Below are 19,605 nucleotides of genomic sequence, written 5' to 3'. Positions count from 1 at the left end.
GTCAACAGGGCTTTATTGACACCCCTAGCAACAACTTTAGCTTTGATACCACTTATTAGAGACTTGGATAGAATTCATTCGCAAAAACTAGCAGTTAAAGAGAGAGTGCCCAAGTACCTATAAGTCTTCATATTAGACTACTCTCACATTCGAAGTGAGATTATTACTTCAACCTTTCGTATGGAATCTCAACAAGTTTAACAATACAAAATCCAACTGATTAAAGATATGATTGGTAGACCAATCTCAATGTCTGAGGAAAAATATTTCCTTGATTGAGTGATCATATCATCCGCCATGTAAAACCTTATATGTGAGTACCACATGTATGACACGGCAAAGAGAATCCTTAGTTTTGAGGGAGGTGTGCGTGTGTGTGTGTGTGTGAGAGAGAGAGAGAGAGAGAGAGAGAGACATGCTTCTTCATTCTTTAAGGCTACAATGATTAATGGAAGGCACTTACTAAAGGACATCTTTGATTGATGCAATGGAAGCCCAATAATAAGTTCATCAAGTAAGGTCCTAGCTACTTTCCCCCGAAAAACAAAAAACCATGAGAAGAAGAAGAAGATATATATGGAGCATTGTTAATGTCCCTTCGCTCATGACTAAATAACAAAATGACATGGATGATCTGACATGGGTGTTACTACGTGTGCAAATATTTTAGGGAATTTGTATTCACAACCCAAGCCAGCCCCAGTGCCATAATAATTAGCCTCTGTTTAAAAAAGGTTTCTTATTACTCTCACCTTGATTGTGTCTTGAAATGTTTGTCTTTCATTGCAGCATGCTTCCATGAATCAAATGCATCTGCCCTAAATGCACATTAACTGTTGTAATATGAGGTAACATTGGATGATATATAAGTTAAAAGGAAAAATTATGTACACACTACTTAGTATTACATATTTTTTCCAACTATCTCTTATTCTTTTCAATTACGTGGGCCCTCTATATATAAATCACGAGGTATTCTTTTTTGTGCACTCATTGGTTTAGCATGTGAGATGTCAAATTATATATACCGGTTAATGTATAATTCCCTCTCTTGAGTTATAAAAGATTGGGAGAAAAGAACACTGCCCAGCAATGCACCCTCTCACATGGGACAGTGCAATGACCACCCGCCTTTCTCGTTGATCGAATGTCCCTGCGCATGCTCCGTATTGGCCCAAGTAGCCTGGCAATAAACCCCTTCCCAAAAGATTATTTTGGAATTTGGGTTGCCTATCCAAATTGCAAAGACAAGTGGGCTCCATTTCATTCTACGTTTCTTCTGGCAAACAGAATGAAACAACAGCAAGCCCCCATTAATGGCATATATAGAAAAGGTTTGTGAACCCTAGGTGAAGGAAAAGTAGATGGGTCAAAAATACTCTGCCTCTACTAAGTTGATAATGCCTTCTTCACTGTTCCAATGAGAGAGAGAGATGAATCCATGCACTGATATGGAATAAGAACCACTTATAAAATTCTTTGAGAAAAAGCATTGAGTTTTCCTTCAGCCCCGGTGAATGGAAATTCATTCACCGATGAGACCTCAGATAGGCATGAGAGGGTATTTTGAAGAACATACTAAAACCCTACAGGGGGTTGTGAACCCTAGGATGATGTGAAGGAAAACATTTACGTTAAACAAAATCTAATAAAAATAAAAAAATGTAGTTAAGGAGAACCTTGTTTCTCATTTCAGCGAAGCTCGATTAGAACGGTTAACATACACATATCTTCATGTATAACAGAAAAGAAGAGGGGTGAAAAAAAGGGGAAGAAATGACCTTTGAATTTCAAATCCACATAAACAAAACCAAAAAAGAAAATTGTAACAAAAAAATTGAAGATACCTATTATACAAAGATGGTAAATATAATACACAAGTAGTAGTTCTACAATCTACATTGCCGATTCTCCTCATTTCCATCCACTGGAAATGTTCAAGAATCAGAACAAAGAAACAACAAACCTGAATCATCCCAAAGAAAAAAATAAAGCAATCCTCTTAATCAGAAGATTTCTCATGGGCTTCCCTTCTTATAAGTCTGGCAATTTGAAAATTATTCTTCTATCAACAGATTCTAGAAGCCCAATATCATCTATGGACTGATCATAGACATTGTATTCTTCAGCAGAGAGATTCAAATCCAAGGAGACACATGGGCTTATTTCTTTCTCAGATTCTGTGTTTTTCTCTTCTTCTGTCTCACCTGACTTCTGTTTCACACTAGGAGAATAAGCTCTTGATCTTGAGCTGAAGCTTTCACAACTTAAAATGACAATCACATCTCTAAGTAGAACTTCTTCACCATCTGAATTGGTTACTTTCCCTCTTTCAATTGCTCTTTTAATACCCAATTGAGATCGATAATCAATTTGCTCTATATCCTCCACTAGAAAGACTCTGTGGGGATTACTGCAAATTGCTTCAGTAAATCTCCCAAGATAACTACAACTTGAATCATCATCCCTTGATCTTTTGTTTCGGAAATCATCGGTGGAATCAGCCCTAGTCAATGAGAAACTGGTAAGGCTGAGTGAGAAGAAGTGAGCTTGTGATCCAAATACAAGGCCAGCAAGCTCTCTTGCAATCTTTTCTTTGCCTTCCACATCAACACCATGGAAGAACAACCAAGTATCTTCTTTGGGTTCACTGTATCTCAATTTCCCCTTTCTTTTTACCATCCCAGACCTGCATTGAAGAACTGTGCTTGCTATTTCAGGAATTATATCCTTCTGCCATGGAACCTTTTGCTCTAGTGCATTGCATAGAGTCTTCAGATTCTCTCCATTGAGCTCCTTATATCTTTGATGGTACTCAACTTCCATTACATCACTTGAAGAAGCTGAATTAGGAGTAGAGCCAGAGTTAAGGTAAGGTTTGGATAGGACAGTTGGCTTTGAATCAGAGATCCAATGGTGTTCCCTCCATGACTGTTTTGGTTCAACAATGATGGACCATTCTTGGTGAGACTGGTGCATGTTAGGGTGTTGGTCTTGTGAAGAGACAGAAGTAGAAGAAGATGGTGAAATGGAAGGGAAAGTTAAGGTTTTATCAGATTGTTGTTGTTGTTGATGATTGTGGACTGAACTGCCAAGTGAGTTCCATCTACTGCAGAGATCTCTGACTTGGATACAATCCTGATAAGTAGAAGAGAAGAAGCAGAAGAAAATTAAAAAATTTGTACTAAGTTAAGATTTTTTTTTTTTTGGGTGATTAAAATATATTCAACAAAGCCTAAAATTCTTCCCCCCCCCCCCCCAAATGGAGGAAAGAATAGGAGAGAAAACTAATAAAAAAATATATGAAAAGAGCTCCATAACAAATTTAATGGCCTACCCCTACAGACGAATTAAGCTAGAAGGAAAATCCGAAGAGGAAACAAGGACAGAGCCAGTCCAAAACAACCAGACACTTGGCCAAACTCGAGAGAACCTAGCCAACTGAGAGGACTGGTCAAAGGACCACACCCCTATTAAACCCTTACCACTACTACTTCATATTCTTTAACAAAAGATAAAGACAGTCCAAAACAAACAGTCACTGCTTGGGCCTACTCCTAGTAACTCTGTCCATTGAAGGAGGGCAAGAACTTAAAAGTAACTAAATTGGCTTTCTTCCCACTTTGATTATTGAGAGAGGAATAAGATTGTTACCTGTTCACTACTGATAAATCTTTTGTTCTCTTCCTTGTACTGTTTAAGCCATGAAGGTAAGCTTGAGGTGGTGGAAGTTGTGGCAGAGTCATTGTAACTACAGTCATTGTAACTACTATTTGGTCGGCTTCGAGCTTCATTATCAATTTTGGCTGAGAAATCAACACAGTAAGTTAACTGCTTATTCATTCCACCATCAAGCAAAGACAAACCAGACCCATCTCCAGTTCTCTTGCTTCTAAACTGGCCTTGTGAATCACTGAAAGAATAAAAGAAAACAAAGACTGAGAATTTTGATAAGTCTATGTGAGGAAAAGCTTTTTCACTGTTAACTACTTTAAGTCTCTCAATCTACTATTCCCATTTATCTGACATGAAAGTAATGGATTCAAATCTTCAATATCAACAGATGCCTTAGATTTGGAAATCTAAGATGACAAGATGTTTCCTATTGAAAAAAGATACAATAATAGATTTATTTGCATATAATAGTTAGAGGGAAGAGAAGAGAAAGATAGCTTAAAGAGTAATGAATTACCTGTCAGAGTTGAGACTCAGACTCAAGCTTCCAGCTGGAATTGTAAGAGGGTGAAGATGCCAAATAGACTCCAAGGAAGGATTACCTATCCTGCATCTCATGTAAGTCTGAAAAGTTGCAATTCCCATAAGCCAAACCCTTCCACTCTCTCCAATTCCACAAACTAACCTTCTAAGCTCAATAATCATGTGTTCCACAGGGCAATAGTAATTCCTTCCTTGCTCAAAAGAACTAGCTTTAATCTCAGCAGCCCATTTGAGATCACCCAAATACAACACAACTCCTCTCCCCACACAGCTTTTCAAGAGGCACCTAAGCTCCACAAGTTTCTGCTCAACTTCTTCCTTTGATAGTTGCCCAAAGGGGATCAAAGGAAGGCTTATAAACTTTATATCTCTCAAAGCCTCAGGAACTTCTTCTTTCTCAACTTTATCAATCACTCCCATAACTACACCCTCTACACTAGCCAAACATTCCCCAACAATCACAATACTTCTTCTCCTATGCATTAAACTCTCAAGCACACTCATCACATCTTCACTCCTAACTTGATCAAAAGGCCTTGGTTTGCTTACTTTAACTCCAAACTGAACCATTGGAAGAGGAGGAGGAGGTGTGGGTGATGGAGACTGAGAAGTAGTACTTCCAAGTACTAGAAGGCTACTACTTTCCTTGGGCTTACTACTAATAGGAGGATTTTGAGAACAAATCTCTAGAGAAACAGCTTGTTCTACATTACTTTTCACTTGGGTACTTGAGAAACCAGCTTCTCTCATAACTCTACTAACACTTGGGTCATCTAAGATAGATATAATTAGTTGTTCTATCTCTATCTTCACAGCAAGGAGAGGTTGTTGCTGGTTCTCAATGGAGCCACGGCGCTGGTGGGCTTGTGCGCGCTTGAAAGCTGCAACCAAGGCATTGGAGAGTGAAGGGTGGTGGTGAGAATGGTGACCCATTATAGGGCTAGAAGTAGAGGCAGGCAAGCGGTTGAGAGCAACATTGAAGCAAAGCTCAAGAGCTTTGCATTGGAGAGGGTGGGAGTGAGATTGAAGACAAGCTGTTCGAAGAAGGCCAGTTGAGGAAGCAAGCATGGTGTTGGCTACATGGAGAGGAGTTACTTGCGCATGGCCTCGCTGTTTTGCAAGGTTCACTGCTTGTTTCACAATACGAGCAGCTTCTGAAGTTAGTGTCTGTTGCACTGTGCAACCTCCTGCTCTCATTTTGTTTCTCAAGTTGTTATCCTTCTCCTTCTAATGGTGCAAAACAGTAGTAGATGATGAAGGCTAAGAAGAGAGGAAAGATTAAGAAAGAGCTTCTATACAGTGTTGTATCATTTGGATAAGAAGAATGAGAATTGGGTGTGTCTCTCTTTTAGACTTTGGGTTGGAGAAAGAGAGGATATGATCACTGAAGGGAGGGAGAGAGTGGGAGCGTTTAGAGAGGAGTTTATGTGTTAAGGAGGTGAGTAAGTAATGAGTAATGCGGTAGTGAGGAGTGGGTTTGAGTGCCCCAAGTTTTTATGGGATGTGGGTTATGCTTTTCTTGTAGGTGAGGGAAATTTTGGGGGTCCAAAGTCTGATATTGTAGTGGAAAGTGGAATGCATGTGCTGACAAGCAGGACGAATGCTGCAGTCTCAAAGGCAACTCAGCTTTGCTCCCCTCCTTCTCTCTCTCTTTCTTTACATATATTATTAATATATATACTAACACCCACAATTATATAAAGCTAATTAAAGAGGTTTTTTTATTTTTTTAATCTTTTTTGGGGTAAAGAGTTAAAGAGGTATTTGGGATTGGACTTAGAGTGGGTCCTTTTTAAGCTCTCTGAGTATTAACTTAGAAACTTTTTCAATATTATTTTTTCTCTCTCTCTCTCCAATGGATCCTTTGTTGTAGCTATTTGGTGTTGGGGTGCAGCCTCACACACGCAGGGATGAAATAACTATCCTACCCACTACCCGTGCAGTTGGCATACAATTCACACAAGCAAGGGCAAAATGACTGTCCTACCCATTGCCTGTGCAATTAGAGTGAAGCCTCATACAGACAAGTTGTGAATCCCATGTGAACCTCACCCGAGTAGGATGCTTAGACAGTGGGTAGAGTGATCATTTCATCCATATCTGTGTGAGACTGCACACCGGTTACACGGGCAACGGCAGCAGAAGATGTCTCTAGCATTAGAATAATCTATTTTTGTTTCTTTGTACCCCGAATATGTCATGTATTACACAGAATATTTGAAGATTTAACCAAATAAACTCACACAACTTCGCAATCACACTCTCTCTCTCTCTCTCTCTCTCTCTCTCTCTCTCTCTCTCTACCAATTCCGAGGGAGGGCCTGAAAAGAGGCGCGGACTGTCTGTCTTAGAGAATCGGGAACTGTGTACGTTTTTCTTCTGGACCCATGATAAGGAATAAAGCGTTCCATTATGTTGTTTATGGATACATCACCATATTTGACACTTACTGACTTACATGCATCAGAATTCAGATCCAACCTTTTCTCTCTCTCTCTCTCTCTCTCTCTCACCCGTAAAGTTTGGCTTTTTGAGAACTCTTTATTTCCAAAAAAATAAGCAAACCAATCAATAAGTGAAAGAAGAGAACAACGTAGGTAGCTTCCAAGGTGGAGGTGGATGAAGAAAATGTGACCCGGTTCTTTGGCAGGAATGTTCAGCAGCATTAGACACATCTTTAAGTTCCATCCACTATCATCTATACACTATAATTAAAGAAAATATTTACTGAAGCAAAAAAGATATGTGTCTAACGCTAAACATACGTACAGCGTGCATGTATTTGCAGTAGAGCCACTTCAGAAATTGTTCCCTTCTACCCATAAATATTTTCTTAATAGGAAATAAATACGAAAAATTGGATATATACAAAGTAGGTCTACATATGGAAACATGGCAAAAGAATTTCCAAATATATAGCTATATATAATTACTAGCCTCCTTCAAATTTAAGATAGTGACTGAGAAATCATTTGAAGTTTGAATGCAAGAAATCGAAGATGCAGAAGTGTGAATCTCGGTAAGAAATCAACGAGTTGATATTCTGAGAAGACGTGTGACAAAAAAAGTTTTTCTTTACAAAAATGGTGACGAAGAAAATTGATGTAGGCCTCTTGACAGGCTACTAAAACTAACAGATCGGGTCAACTAAGTCAATGAATCCGAGTAGAAGGCAGATTTGCGCAATCTCGGTAAAATGGTGAAGACTTTCAACTCATAACTCGGTTTGGGTTGATTCAAATTGGAGATTCGAGATGACAGAAAGGTTTACAACTTTTATGAAGAAGTCTGCTTCAAAAAATAAATTGAATATGCTAAAAATCTCTCATGAAGTTAGGGCACAAATTCTGAAAAATAAAATTAAAACAAAAACAAAGGATAGAAATAGACTTGTTATGGGGCTGAAACTCAACTCTTCTAGGACGTGTTTGCAACTCCAACGATCTTGCTACTCTTCTAAGATGCAAATGGAGGATAGGATACTCTTCAAGGAAGGAGTAAAACTCTTCAAGGTTTTAAGTAGATATAGAAAACACTAACACTCTTCAAGGTTGATGAAAACACCTCTTCAAGGTTTTTAAGGGGTTCAAATAGATGCCAAAGGCATTTTAATTCAAAATTATCAAAATTTACTATTCAAATTCAAGAAGTTGATGTCTTTTATAGGCATTAAATTGGTTGTAAATAGACAATCTTACCTTTACAATCCAAGAGTTGAGAATATAAGCTTAATCCCCCAAGAAAGAAGACTCTAGAAATATAAATAAATAAAAGACACTTCCAAGGTTTTGATGCAAGCTCCAATGTCTCGATGCAAACTTCAATATTTTGATATAGCTGCCCAAGAAAATGAAGTGCATGGGAAATGAAAAAGGCACAAGAGTGATCAAGAGGAAAGGGAAACCAAGGCTTCCTAGTAATCATGTACTAAGAAAGATCTGAAGACATTGTAGAGATTCTTCTCTAACAAGGATTTTATTGATCTTTGGCTGGATTTTTGGAACTGGTTGAGACGAGTCATGTATGGGTTAGTTTTTGATCTTGACTAGGTCTCAGGCCTTGTGGACTTAATGGGTTTGGGCCTACATCACAAAGTAACAGTCAATTTCGATATGCTTTGTTCTTTCATGAAAAAAATTCATTGTGACTTATATGAATTGTTAGAAAACTGGGATAAAAAAGAAGAGGACAGAATTATGGTCTGAGTCGAACGAGGTCGTTCTGTCCTTAAGACAGTATTTGCACCCTTCTATTCCTGCAAAAGGTTGCAGCAAACCTGCCTCCCAAGATAAATCAGGCTAGACTGTTACTGGTTGTAGAGACAGTAACCTCTATGAAGCTATCAGAGATTTTTAATATGTTAGACTGAGAGATTTCGTGGTCCATTTATAGGCCAATAGGGCTTGTTCGGATGGGTCACACCCATAGGTTCATATGGCTGTTCTGATGGGTCATGACCATTGAGCTTTCATGGCTGTACGGATGGGCTACTACCAGTGGGCTCAATGAATGTGCCAAGGGTTGCACCTCTCTTTTGACCAGCATCCTATCCAACGGTCAGATCCTAAGCACCCCTTTGATCCGACACGATCCAATGGTTGGAACCTAACCATCGTACCAGATCATGTGCAAAGTGCGTCATCAAAGCGCCCCATTACGCCTCACGTATGCGCATGCGCTCGGACGGTCACCATCTTTGTTCGCAAGCTTACTGTACAATCCTTTCCAAACATAACATGTGATAATAGCTCACAATCACATATAAACCAAATGAAACACTTCTCCATAACCGATGTGGGACTAAAAGTCCCACATCTATTATTTGAAAAATTCCAACATGAATGATACTTTGTTGTCACAAAAAGTGGATTTGGAGCTAACAGTCAAGGAGACATTCATGTCATGAAGAAGCCTTTGTAGTTAGATGGTCTTAGATGAAATATCAGCAAGGGAACGATACTCGCCTTCAATACTAATGGCGCGAGACTAAGGGTGTTTCATACCAAGGCTCAATCCAATCAAGTCCGTAGTGCAAGGATGTGATTAATTGCCTAGCCAGATAGAACTTAAGAATCCCCCTACCTTCTGATCAGTAGGATATGAGGTAGGGGTGTCAATCGGTCGGGCTCGGTCGATCTCGGTCGGGCCTGGCCGGGCCTCACCAATTTTATAGGTTGCACCGTGTCCGACCGTTTAGGCATTCGAGCTTGCCTTGGGAGGGCATGATACGGTTACATTTCGGTCGGTCGATGTTCGGTCTTTAATCGGGACAGCCTTATTCGGGCTAAATGGGCCTAAACCGGGTTTAAAACGGGCTAATGAGCCGTTTAACTCTAAACGGTCTCTAAACGGTGTGGGCTTACTAATTGACATGCAACCAGAATTTTAAGTTCAAACCATCACACCGTTGGGCACTCACTGTACACCTCAACTCACAATCAAATAAAACTTATCCCAACTAAAATAGCAGCAGAACACCGAATAGAAGCACATCTAACAAAGTAAGTAGAGGGAAAAATAATAGCAGCCCAACACTGAATAGAAACACTTCTAACAAACTAAGTAGAGGGTAATAAAAAAATAGCAACACGACACCAAATAGAAGCACATCTAACAAAGTAAGATCTAAAAACTAAAACTAAGCCTCATCTCACCTACATTAAGTGTATTTAAATCTAACCAATAAATGTCCAAGACCAACAAAAAAATAAACAAAAAAAAAAAGAAATTTGGAGGGAATGGGAGGGGAAGTTTATAAGTTAAAGGGTCGGGCTGCAACAGGGCGGTCTAGGTCGGGCCTGCAATCGATCGGTCCGATTGGGCATCCAACGAACTAGGACCCCACACCGGGACCACCCGATTAATCGGGCCGGGCTTTAATCGGGCGGGCTCGATTGGACCTAATGGGCCAGGCCTAGAATTGACACCCCTAATATGAGGAGTAGGAGATCTTCAATCAGAAGAGGACTATATAGACCTTGGAGATCAACCTATCTAGTAGGGTCGTTGCACTCGGTGTTCAACCGTGCCCATATGCTAGTTGAAACCAATCTTACAGCTCTATGTACTACAATAAAACCCAAAAGACACTGCTTAATTAGCCTATGTCGAAAACCGCCATTGTAGACCTACTTTTAGTGGCGATCCCCAACAACCGCCTTCATAGGCGTACTCCTAAATGCAGTATTTGAGCGTTTTTCTTGTAGTGAAAAGAAAATTACAATTCCTCACTTCGTCTTTTTTATGACAATAAAATGCACCCTTATCTAAAATTCTAAAAATTCTAAACTTGGAGCGGTGAAAATATTTTTATTTTCCTTTTAGTAATAATGACAAGTATCAATAACACTGAAGGTTTGAACAGGAGACAAGAAAATTAATGAACAAAAAGAGGGTTCAGCTCCAGACTTACCCTCATGAGAGATCCTTCTTCGTCTCATCTTAATATATTAATGGAGCTAATCTGTGAATCTACTTTGCTATGGTCCATGTTATAATGACCGAGTCATCTTCCTTGCCGTTCCTTTTGCATGGAAAGGTGAGCTCCACCTCCTTTCCTTTCAACCCTGTGAGTGGTGTAACCCATAAACTATGTATGTAAGAAAAAAATTAAATCCTGTTCACACCAAACGAGAGATCTTCCCTTCATTCCTCAATCATCTTCCACTTTTGCTTGCTACCCATATGACCCATCTCTCAAATTATCACGAGTCCCTACAAATGTTTTCATTCTTAGTGTCCCCATAAGAGAAAAGTAGTTTTTTATATAACAAAAATTGAGACAACATGAAACATATAATAAATCCATATCAAAGGGGATTTGAGATGATTGAAATACTAGAAATAATTAGAAGAAAAGTTGAAGAAACCCAAAAAAAGATGAGAATGTTTTCCTCTTTGGAAGCCCAAGGAGAGGCCCTAGCATGTCTTGACATGACCTAGGGACTGTCATGGTATAGAGAATGTTTCCCACCATCTCAACTTTGTGTACATGGGGCCCTCTTTATACGCCACATCCATAGCAAGAATAAAAGATTATTTTAATTAGGGTTTTGGTAAACACAATTTCACACATATGCCTTTTTTACATAGGTTTACGGTGCAATCAGAGTTACAAACAAACAACGCACCAGTTTTTGCTGAAAGAAATACAAAGATAAGATTTTACGTGGTCCATCTCCAAAAAGAAAGGTTACATCCACAATTGAATGATAGTACAAATCTATTATTTCTATGAAGCAAAGACAAACCCTTAATTCACATCTCTCAAAGTGATAACAATAATATAAAAGAAACCTCTAATCCAAAAAAGTACAAAACTGCCCCAGAAACCCATCGAGTCGGATCCAAACCAACATAGGACGAAATACATATTAAATCGAAGCTCTCGCCGAACTCTTCTATGGTGCTGATGTATGCACTTTTTGACCTTTCTAGTGCGTTTCGAAGGCAAAACAACCCACCGAAGAATTACCATAGTACTTTCTAATTTAGAACTGAGATCAAGCTTCACCAATAACAAAACTGACTTTGGCTTGTTTCATCTGGTATTGTAAGCCTGTGATGCACAAGGTTCAAAATCCAGGTAACAGACTCGGGATTGGTCATGGTCGAAACCTTTCCGGATCAAGATCGGATCAGTCCGAATCGGTCAGGATCGATAAAAAAAACCCCCCAAAATTGTTTTTTTTATGGATCGGGTCATGTATCGGCCAGAGTTGGTGGGTGTTGTGATCTCGGGATCAGATTAGTCGATATTATCTGGATCAGATAGGTCAAAATCGGTTGGTATCGGTCAATATTAGTCAATATCGGTCAAGATAATATAAAAAACAACTTAAAAACTTTTAAAAAATTAAAAAAAAAATATTCAGTTGAATCGGTCAAGGATCGGATCGGATCGACCAATCCAACTGAGTTGAGCAATCCAATCAACAATCCAGTCAAACCCTGTTGTATCGGTCAAATCTCGGGATCGGCCTCGACCGATACTGATCCGATCTGGCCATTATCGACCAATCCAATCCGATACCTCAAACCATGATGATGCAGACCGGATTTCATTTTCAATAAATTTTAAAATTTTATGCTGTTACCTTTATAATTTAATGGAGGCCCAAGTGTAAGGAAGTCCTCATGGAGCAGGATGGAGGCCCATGCACAATCAAACCGAGATCAACAAGCCCATCTTGCATGGCTTAGAATGCCACCTCACCAGTGTCCTTAGTCGATGATGACTGGTAGGGCAACTGATTGCCTTACCTTTTCATTGATCTTTAAGTAAGGTATATATATACAAAGAATTGTAATTCTAGTCAATCTATACAAAATAGAATTTCTAAAGAGATTGTAGAGTTCACATGTGATATAGAAATCAAACTGAGTCGGATAAGTTATGTAGTTTGAAGAATGGGAGCTTTTTGAGATTTATTTCCTAAATGGATTAGTCCACATGGATTAATTCTGGCATTTTCCAACATGTTAAACTTGCCGCTTTGAAAACTTTCTATTTTGAAGAAGATCAACATTCCTTGTTGATCATGAGGAGATCCATTATTGGAGATCAGCATTGGTTAATGGAAGATGATTAGAGCCTAATATTGAAGAGGATCTTCATAATACTATTTTCGGAAGGAGATTGACTTATTGGAAGATCATAATCAAGGAGCAGCTAGTCCCCTTGAATGATTTTGAGGGAAGAGAGAACTGACCAAATTTTGCAACTTCCTTCTGTGTATTTTGTGCCAAGGAACATACCTTAGTAAAAGTTAATTTGATTAGGTTTATTATCTCTAAGCAATGCTGTAGAAACTTAATTAAATAGATTTTTGAGAATGATTAGGGTTTGTTTAAGTTTTTAGTTTTCTATAAATTTAAAGAGTTATGCTTATTTTTAGTGAGTATTGGAATAAATGAGTTGAGTTTGAAACCCCCTTTAAACCCAGAAGAGTTTCACTGCATCCTTGAAGAATTGCAGTTTTCCCCTTTAAACCTCAAAGAGTTTCACGACAACCTACAAGAGTTGTAGCTTTCTCCACCCTCAGGTTCCTCGAAGAATACAATAATTACTGTCTCCGTTATTGCATTCATTTTTGGATCGAGTTTCCCTCCACCTACGGTGAATGAGATCTCATTCACAGTAGCGGAAGAGGGTGGGAATGGGTATCAGGAGGGTATTTTGGAACATACTAAAACCCTAGGAGGGGTTTGTAAACCCTAGGATGATGGGTGAACCGTCCTCTATGGATGGAAGAAAACTTTGTCCTTCATTTTTTATCTTTTGTGTTCGAATCACTATTTCCATACATCTTAAAGAGTGTATGTTCGATTATCCCAATCCACCATTTCTACAAGGAGGCTACGTTAGCCTAGGGTCATTAACTATGAATGATGATGTGTGCAGCGGATATCTATTCAGTTTTAATGATCAATCTTTTTTTATTTCAAGTGATCTTAACACTGTTCTTCTTGTTAGATTTTATGGGCTTAATTAATTATACCTTATCTAGGTTCATATAAAACCCAAGGTTTTTCTAACACTTCTCACTAATAACATGCCTGATCTCGATGCGTGAGAAATCGGATTAAACTTGTAAGTCCATGGATCCTATACAAAGCACCATCTAATCTAATTGAGCTATAGAGGTAGGACCTCATGTGCGAGTTGTTTCCAAGGGAGTCTTCACAAGTCTCAGTCAAAAAGCTAAGATCTCATTAGTCTTAAAGGACATACAAAGGACACTAAATATTTGAGGAGCTAGTAATAAAGATCTGTATGAGAAAGCTAGAAAAGGAGTATTTGAATGAAGAAAGGAAGATTGAAAGAAAGAAAGCAATACAGTTACAAGCTGAGAAACCCTAGCAATTAAATGGTCCCTCTGCTATCTTGGGTTCTCAACCATAACGGTTACTAGCAATAGTAAGGCTGAGAAGGGTACCATGAAATGTGTGTCAAAGTGAAAATTATAGATTTCTCTTTTTTCATTCTTTCACAATCAAACTTTGCATAGATCCAAATGAGAATAAATAAACTCTCCTCTCCTTTCTCTTAAAGTAAAGCACTCTCACAAAAAAGCAGCATTAAAAAGTAAAATATGGCATTTTCTGCTAAAAAGCTTTGCTTATTTAGCATCTAAGAGAGAGAGAGAGAGAGAGAGAGAGAGATGAAAGAAAAAGTCTCCATAACTTTGAAGTGACAGCCTTGTTAATGTAAAGGTAATGGAATTACGTACCTTACACTCCTTTACCCAAAAAGCTTCCATTAATTTATAAATAAGTTTATGTTTCATCATCCATCAAAAAGCTAGCCTAATGCAATGAGAATATATTTGTTACTGTTCTTTCAACTTTTATACTTTTCTTCTTTTTTTTTAATTATTGGAATTCTCTAATCCCTCTTTCTAAGTATCTCTTAATGTATTTAATCTTGCAAAGTGTGTATAAAAGAACCTTATAACCATTCAAATTAACCAAACGGATTTGATTCTAAATAGCTTTAGGGACAGTACCTACCACCTACCTTGACTGAGTCTCCCGGCTGTTAGAAAGGTAACAGTCTAACAGTCTAACAGGTAAGTAAAAGGGGTGTTTTAGTAAAGATGTACAAGACCCCACAAATAACATGTCCAATTACTAAAGTACCCTTTTCAAAATACCCTTCAGTTTTTTTTGTGGTAATAAATACCCTTCAGTTAAATGCCTATGACATCTCACATGGCCATAACTTATGGTTGCCCCCCTCTTTGTCTACCCCAAAATGAAATAGATTCGGGGCTCTGATCTTTTGTCCCAATTTTACAGGTCAGTCTGCAAAAGTAAAGCCTTGGCATGTGGAACAGCTCCATGCCTTGTACATAGACAAGTACATTTAGAGGATTATGATAGTCATCAGTCATGACTCATGAGCAGAATTTTTATCCTATGCAGTTACTGCACGGTGCAGTAACGCATCATGCGGCGACTGCAAAGATCATATGCATTATGTGGGGCCCACTGTGTCACATGGCCTCTGCTGCACTGCATGATGCAGTACTGCACCGTGCAGTTATAGGAGAGGATAACGATTCTCAATTACACTGCCCGTACTTGATGTCAAGTACATCTAATAGAGGGAGGTGAACCCCACGTGGATCCCATCTCGGGTAGTGTGTTTGGGCAAGGGGTAGTATAGTCATTTCTGTCTCCTCGGTTAGATATACTTGACGTCAAGTACAGGCAATGTAATTGAGAGGATAAAGATCCGACTCCTCATGAGCATGCACGGTTGATCAAACAATTCAGAGCTAGTTATTCTCTTATTCTCCTTTGTTGATAATTTATTAGTGGTAGTACATATCTACAATTAATAATAATAAATAATAATGAGGGAGAGGATTCTTTAAGCAAACGGCATAGAATACCACACCAATGAGGGGTGGCAAAATGGTATCTTACATTGGAAGATAGCAAGCTCATTTCACATGAGAGAGATAGATAAAGAAGTGCTAGCGTACCCTACTCCAATGGATCAGAAAACGTTTTTCCTAATAATAATAAGGGAGAAAAACCTCTGTCCAGGAGTGTGACCTACGCCAGCACTCCCATGAGTCTATCTCTCTCCTCCCCATATGAAAAGACACCTCTGCCCCCTTGTTTTGAGGAGGAGAGAGATATACACATAGAAGTGTTGGTATAGGCCACATACCTGGACAGAAAACTACTTCCCATAAAATAATCATAAGATAGATTATTACCAGTTTCATTAGCCACGTGATGGGATGATGTGGTAGTCTTGTCCGTTGGATAGATAGGTATAAGGTTCAATTAGTCACATGCCAAATTTTAGGAGATAATTCAATTAAATATCCTCACGTGTATTAATATGCATCTTTCTAATTTTTCATTTGTCCAATTATTGACCATACACCCTCTTGTAACCAATAGAATTTAAGAATTTTATCTGGTCATTTGGAAAAGTCTATTTTTAACTGAAACTTGACATATAAATAGGTGACCTTGAGATCTACTTGTCCATGAATTTAACCCTCATCCAATCTACCACATGGGAAAAGCTTGAGCACCACCCGCCATCCCCAAAATACTTCCGCGTAATTTCAAACAATCAAGATAATTGGTAAATATTCTTAAGTAACTGGTGGAAAAACCAATTAGTTTGTAATCTCCTCTATAATCAAGGTAATCAACAATCCAGTGCATTGAAGTATCTTAGTACTTTGGCCAAGATCCGAATGAATCTCAATGGAATTTTGAGAGATAAAGAAGGAAGAAAAACGGGGGTAACATTAAGCTCAGTTGATGCAGTTAAGACTTAAGATTGCCCGATTTGAGCTTAGGATGGTCTAATTTTGGGCCATAGATTTTATCGGCCTTGGGCTACTTTTTATGGGCTATTTGTCATAACAGGGCTAACTTAAAAGCCCATATGTGGGGATTTAAGTGTGCATATGGGAATAATAGTAGTAGTAAGAGTCTTAATTTGCTAAGTTATGTTTGAACTAAATATCTGAAATTCTACAGCTTATTAATGATAAATCCCAAATATGTTCCATAGATGTGATCATCAGTTCCTACAGAGTTCCCTTAATTAGTACTTCTATAGCTTGAAATATAACCGCTGGATTATGATTTGACTAAATTCTCCTATCATTCTTCTAATCTGTCCAAATATTGTGTCCTACACTGTTCCGGGTTATACTATGTTCTTGCTTCTAGAAATTTTCTATAACCTTGAACTATTTCTTCAGTAGCCAAGACTAGGCTAGGGTTGGGATTTCTAGACCCAGGTGCACTAGGCTAGGTCAATCTTGGGTTGAGATAGGGATTGCTCCTATGTCAAGAAAATGTAAGCACAAAAGGGTGTGCCGCACAGTTCATATACACGAGGCTCGCATGTCAAGGAGGAGAGAGGGAGAGAGCACATGACACCAGCAACGTGGAATCATTTTCCTATATATAATATGGGAGGTAGTTTTCTGCTCGGGAGTGTGGCCTACGCCAGCACTCCCATGTGTCTATTTGTCTCCTCCTCAAAACAAAAGGGTAGAGGTGTCTTTTCATATGGGGAGACGAAAGATAGACCCATGGGAGTGTTAGTATAAACCACATTCCCGAATAGTTCTTTTTCCCATATAATATAGATGTATGCAAGACTAGGGCCATGGATGGAATGTCATAGTTTATATTTGTTAGGTGATTGTTCTTTGTTGGGGAGTACTGTACCCTCCGCCAGAGCCCCCTCTCTCTTCTGCTCATATGAATCATTTCATATGGGGATGAGAGAGAAGGGAGAGCCAGCGGAAGGTACACTCCCCATAGAAAACATTATTCATATTTAATATACACTATTGGTTTAATATATTAAGGAAAAATATACTCTACACTGGGGTGCAGGATGCGCCTAGAAACATGGAAGGTGGGCAAATGATCGGGCCGCCTCCTGAATGACCGAAATGGCAGCCCCATCCCACCCCATGTTTCTAGGCACAGCCTACGCCCCTGTGTGCTCCCAAGCATAGAACATCACCACATAATTAAATATGAAGAAAAAGTTCCTTGCATGGGACGTAGGGGCCACACCTAGACACATTGGAGGACGGCAATGACCGCCCCACCCCCATGAATGATGGAATTTCCTCCTCCCAATGTGCCAATATGCACTCTCATTGGCTACGTGTAAGTGGCCCTAGCTCCCATGCAGAGAACGGTTCCCCATTAAACTACATATACATAATCTATTTTTTTTATTTATATATATTTTGTATAAAAAAATAACATGAAAATGTGGCCGAGCCTGGGCCTTGTTTTCAAAAGTCCAGCCCAGGTCCAGTTATACCCTTATAGCCAACCATATCCTTTGTCCAACAATTTTCCCACATTTGTTGTAAGAACCTATCTATAACATGAAAATACGGACTTGGCTCTTGTGCAGCTGTGGCAGGGGCTGCACTGTGCAGCTCGAAAACCCACCCCAAATACAGGGGGGAGGTGGTCATTTCACATGTGGGGCCCAGGTGGGACCCACCTATGAAATGACTACTTTATCCCTATTTTTGTTGTCATCCACGGCTGGATAAGATCTTTTTCCTGAAAATACAACCGTAAGATCTTGAGGTTTAAACTAAACAATGACTTTTACCTTAAAAAAACAAAAAATACTAAACTAAGCCTGTCTATGTTTTTTGTTTAGGTAAATAACATTTGAGGTACCAAATTTCACTTAAGATACCTAATGTAGTAACGTTTATAATTGTAGCTTTTGATATACCTCACGTTATTTTTTTTTCAGGTAGAAGAGATACCTCACGTTCATAAATATGATTTTGAGATACCTAAGGTTTAACCAATATTACGTTTGAGATTTTTTTTTTTTTTTTATAATCTCAGTTTTACTCTTCTTGTCTTCTTCTCTATGGAAGTGAATGGGGGAGGGGAAGAACCCGATACGGGAAGAACCCGAAATGGGCGGCGGTGGTCCTGCTGCCAGTAGGTTGTCCACTACGAGCAGCAGTTCTAGGTCTTCTAGTTCGGTTTCAGGGAAAACTGCAAAAAATGTCTGAGAGAGAGCGTATGGTAGGAAGGGGGAAGAGGTTGAGACGGGGTTGCAGGGGAGGGAGGCGGTACCAATACTGTGAACTAAATGCCTGAGAAAGAATATGTGTCGAGGGAAAAAGAGAAATTAAAAAACAAAGGGAACAGAAACCCTTTCAGTTCCCAATTCTAGATTCCGTTATGTGGGTTATACGCTACGTGCTAGTATTTTAGTGTGTCTCTCCGTCTTCCTTGGTTCTCCTTTTTCCTTTGAACCAGGTCGCTCTCTCTCTCTTTGCTGATTTGTGATGTATGTTTTTCTGATTTCCTTCAGATTTATAAAGTCGTTTCTTTTCAATTTCTGCTGCTGTTTTTTGTTCCCCTTTAGGGTATAACAACTGAATTGGTTCTCTGGGACTGATAAAGAAGGAGATTACAACTTCCTATTGGATTTCTGTTTGAATCATACAAATTTGTTGGTATTTTGGCTTGATTCTCCTGGTTTCTGCTAATAATAATAAGCTACGATTCTTGTGACTGAATTACATGTGCTAGAAACACTTCAGTAAACCAATACACTAAAAATAAAGTCTTGGCCAGCAAAACTTCAGTTAATGTGATTATAATCTGTTAAGCACCCAAAAGAGTAATTTTGGAACAATGGAATAACCAGAGAACAGAGAACAAGCTACCCCTCTTTTCCTACTTGCCTGTATAAAACTTCAACTCGTTTTGTAATGTTCACAAGATTAAGAAATTAAGACTACCCTCTTTCTCCTTTAGATTTTTGAATTCTCTCCAGCATAAATCGAATAAGTACCCCTTCTAATTTGCCAAGCAACAGAACCCAAGTAATGGAAT

The 19,605-nt window shown here is 38.9% G+C and overlaps 1 protein-coding gene across 1 annotated transcript; it reads right to left on the bottom strand.

The window, feature by feature from the left end:
• Positions 1 to 1,846: 1,846 nt before the first annotated feature.
• LOC122641566 (protein SMAX1-LIKE 3-like) lies at positions 1,847 to 5,468 on the bottom strand. The gene is made up of 3 exons (XM_043834842.1): positions 4,193 to 5,468; positions 3,655 to 3,913; positions 1,847 to 3,138 (listed from the first exon to the last, which is right to left on the bottom strand). The coding sequence occupies exons 1-3, from the start codon at positions 5,413 to 5,415 to the stop codon at positions 2,035 to 2,037; spliced, it is 2,586 nt and encodes an 861-aa protein (XP_043690777.1). The 5' UTR covers positions 5,416 to 5,468; the 3' UTR covers positions 1,847 to 2,034.
• Positions 5,469 to 19,605: the final 14,137 nt, after the last annotated feature.

Source organism: Telopea speciosissima, chromosome 10 (genome assembly GCF_018873765.1).
Source record: "Telopea speciosissima isolate NSW1024214 ecotype Mountain lineage chromosome 10, Tspe_v1, whole genome shotgun sequence".
NCBI classification, from domain to species: domain Eukaryota; kingdom Viridiplantae; phylum Streptophyta; class Magnoliopsida; order Proteales; family Proteaceae; genus Telopea; species Telopea speciosissima.
The sequence above is the reverse complement of the archived record's forward strand: the minus strand, read 5'-3'. Positions and strand labels throughout refer to the sequence as shown.

Bases quoted from the DNA above. Each gene is read 5' to 3' on its own strand.
- LOC122641566 (XM_043834842.1), bottom strand. From the start codon at position 5,415: ATGAGAGCAGGAGGTTGCACAGTGCAACAGACACTAACTTCAGAAGCT. The intron at 3,914-4,192 runs GTAATTCATTAC...TTATTCTTTCAG, and splicing joins CTGAGTCTCAACTCTGACAG to TGATTCACAAGGCCAGTTTA. The intron at 3,139-3,654 runs GTAACAATCTTA...TCTACTTATCAG, and splicing joins GATTTATCAGTAGTGAACAG to GATTGTATCCAAGTCAGAGA.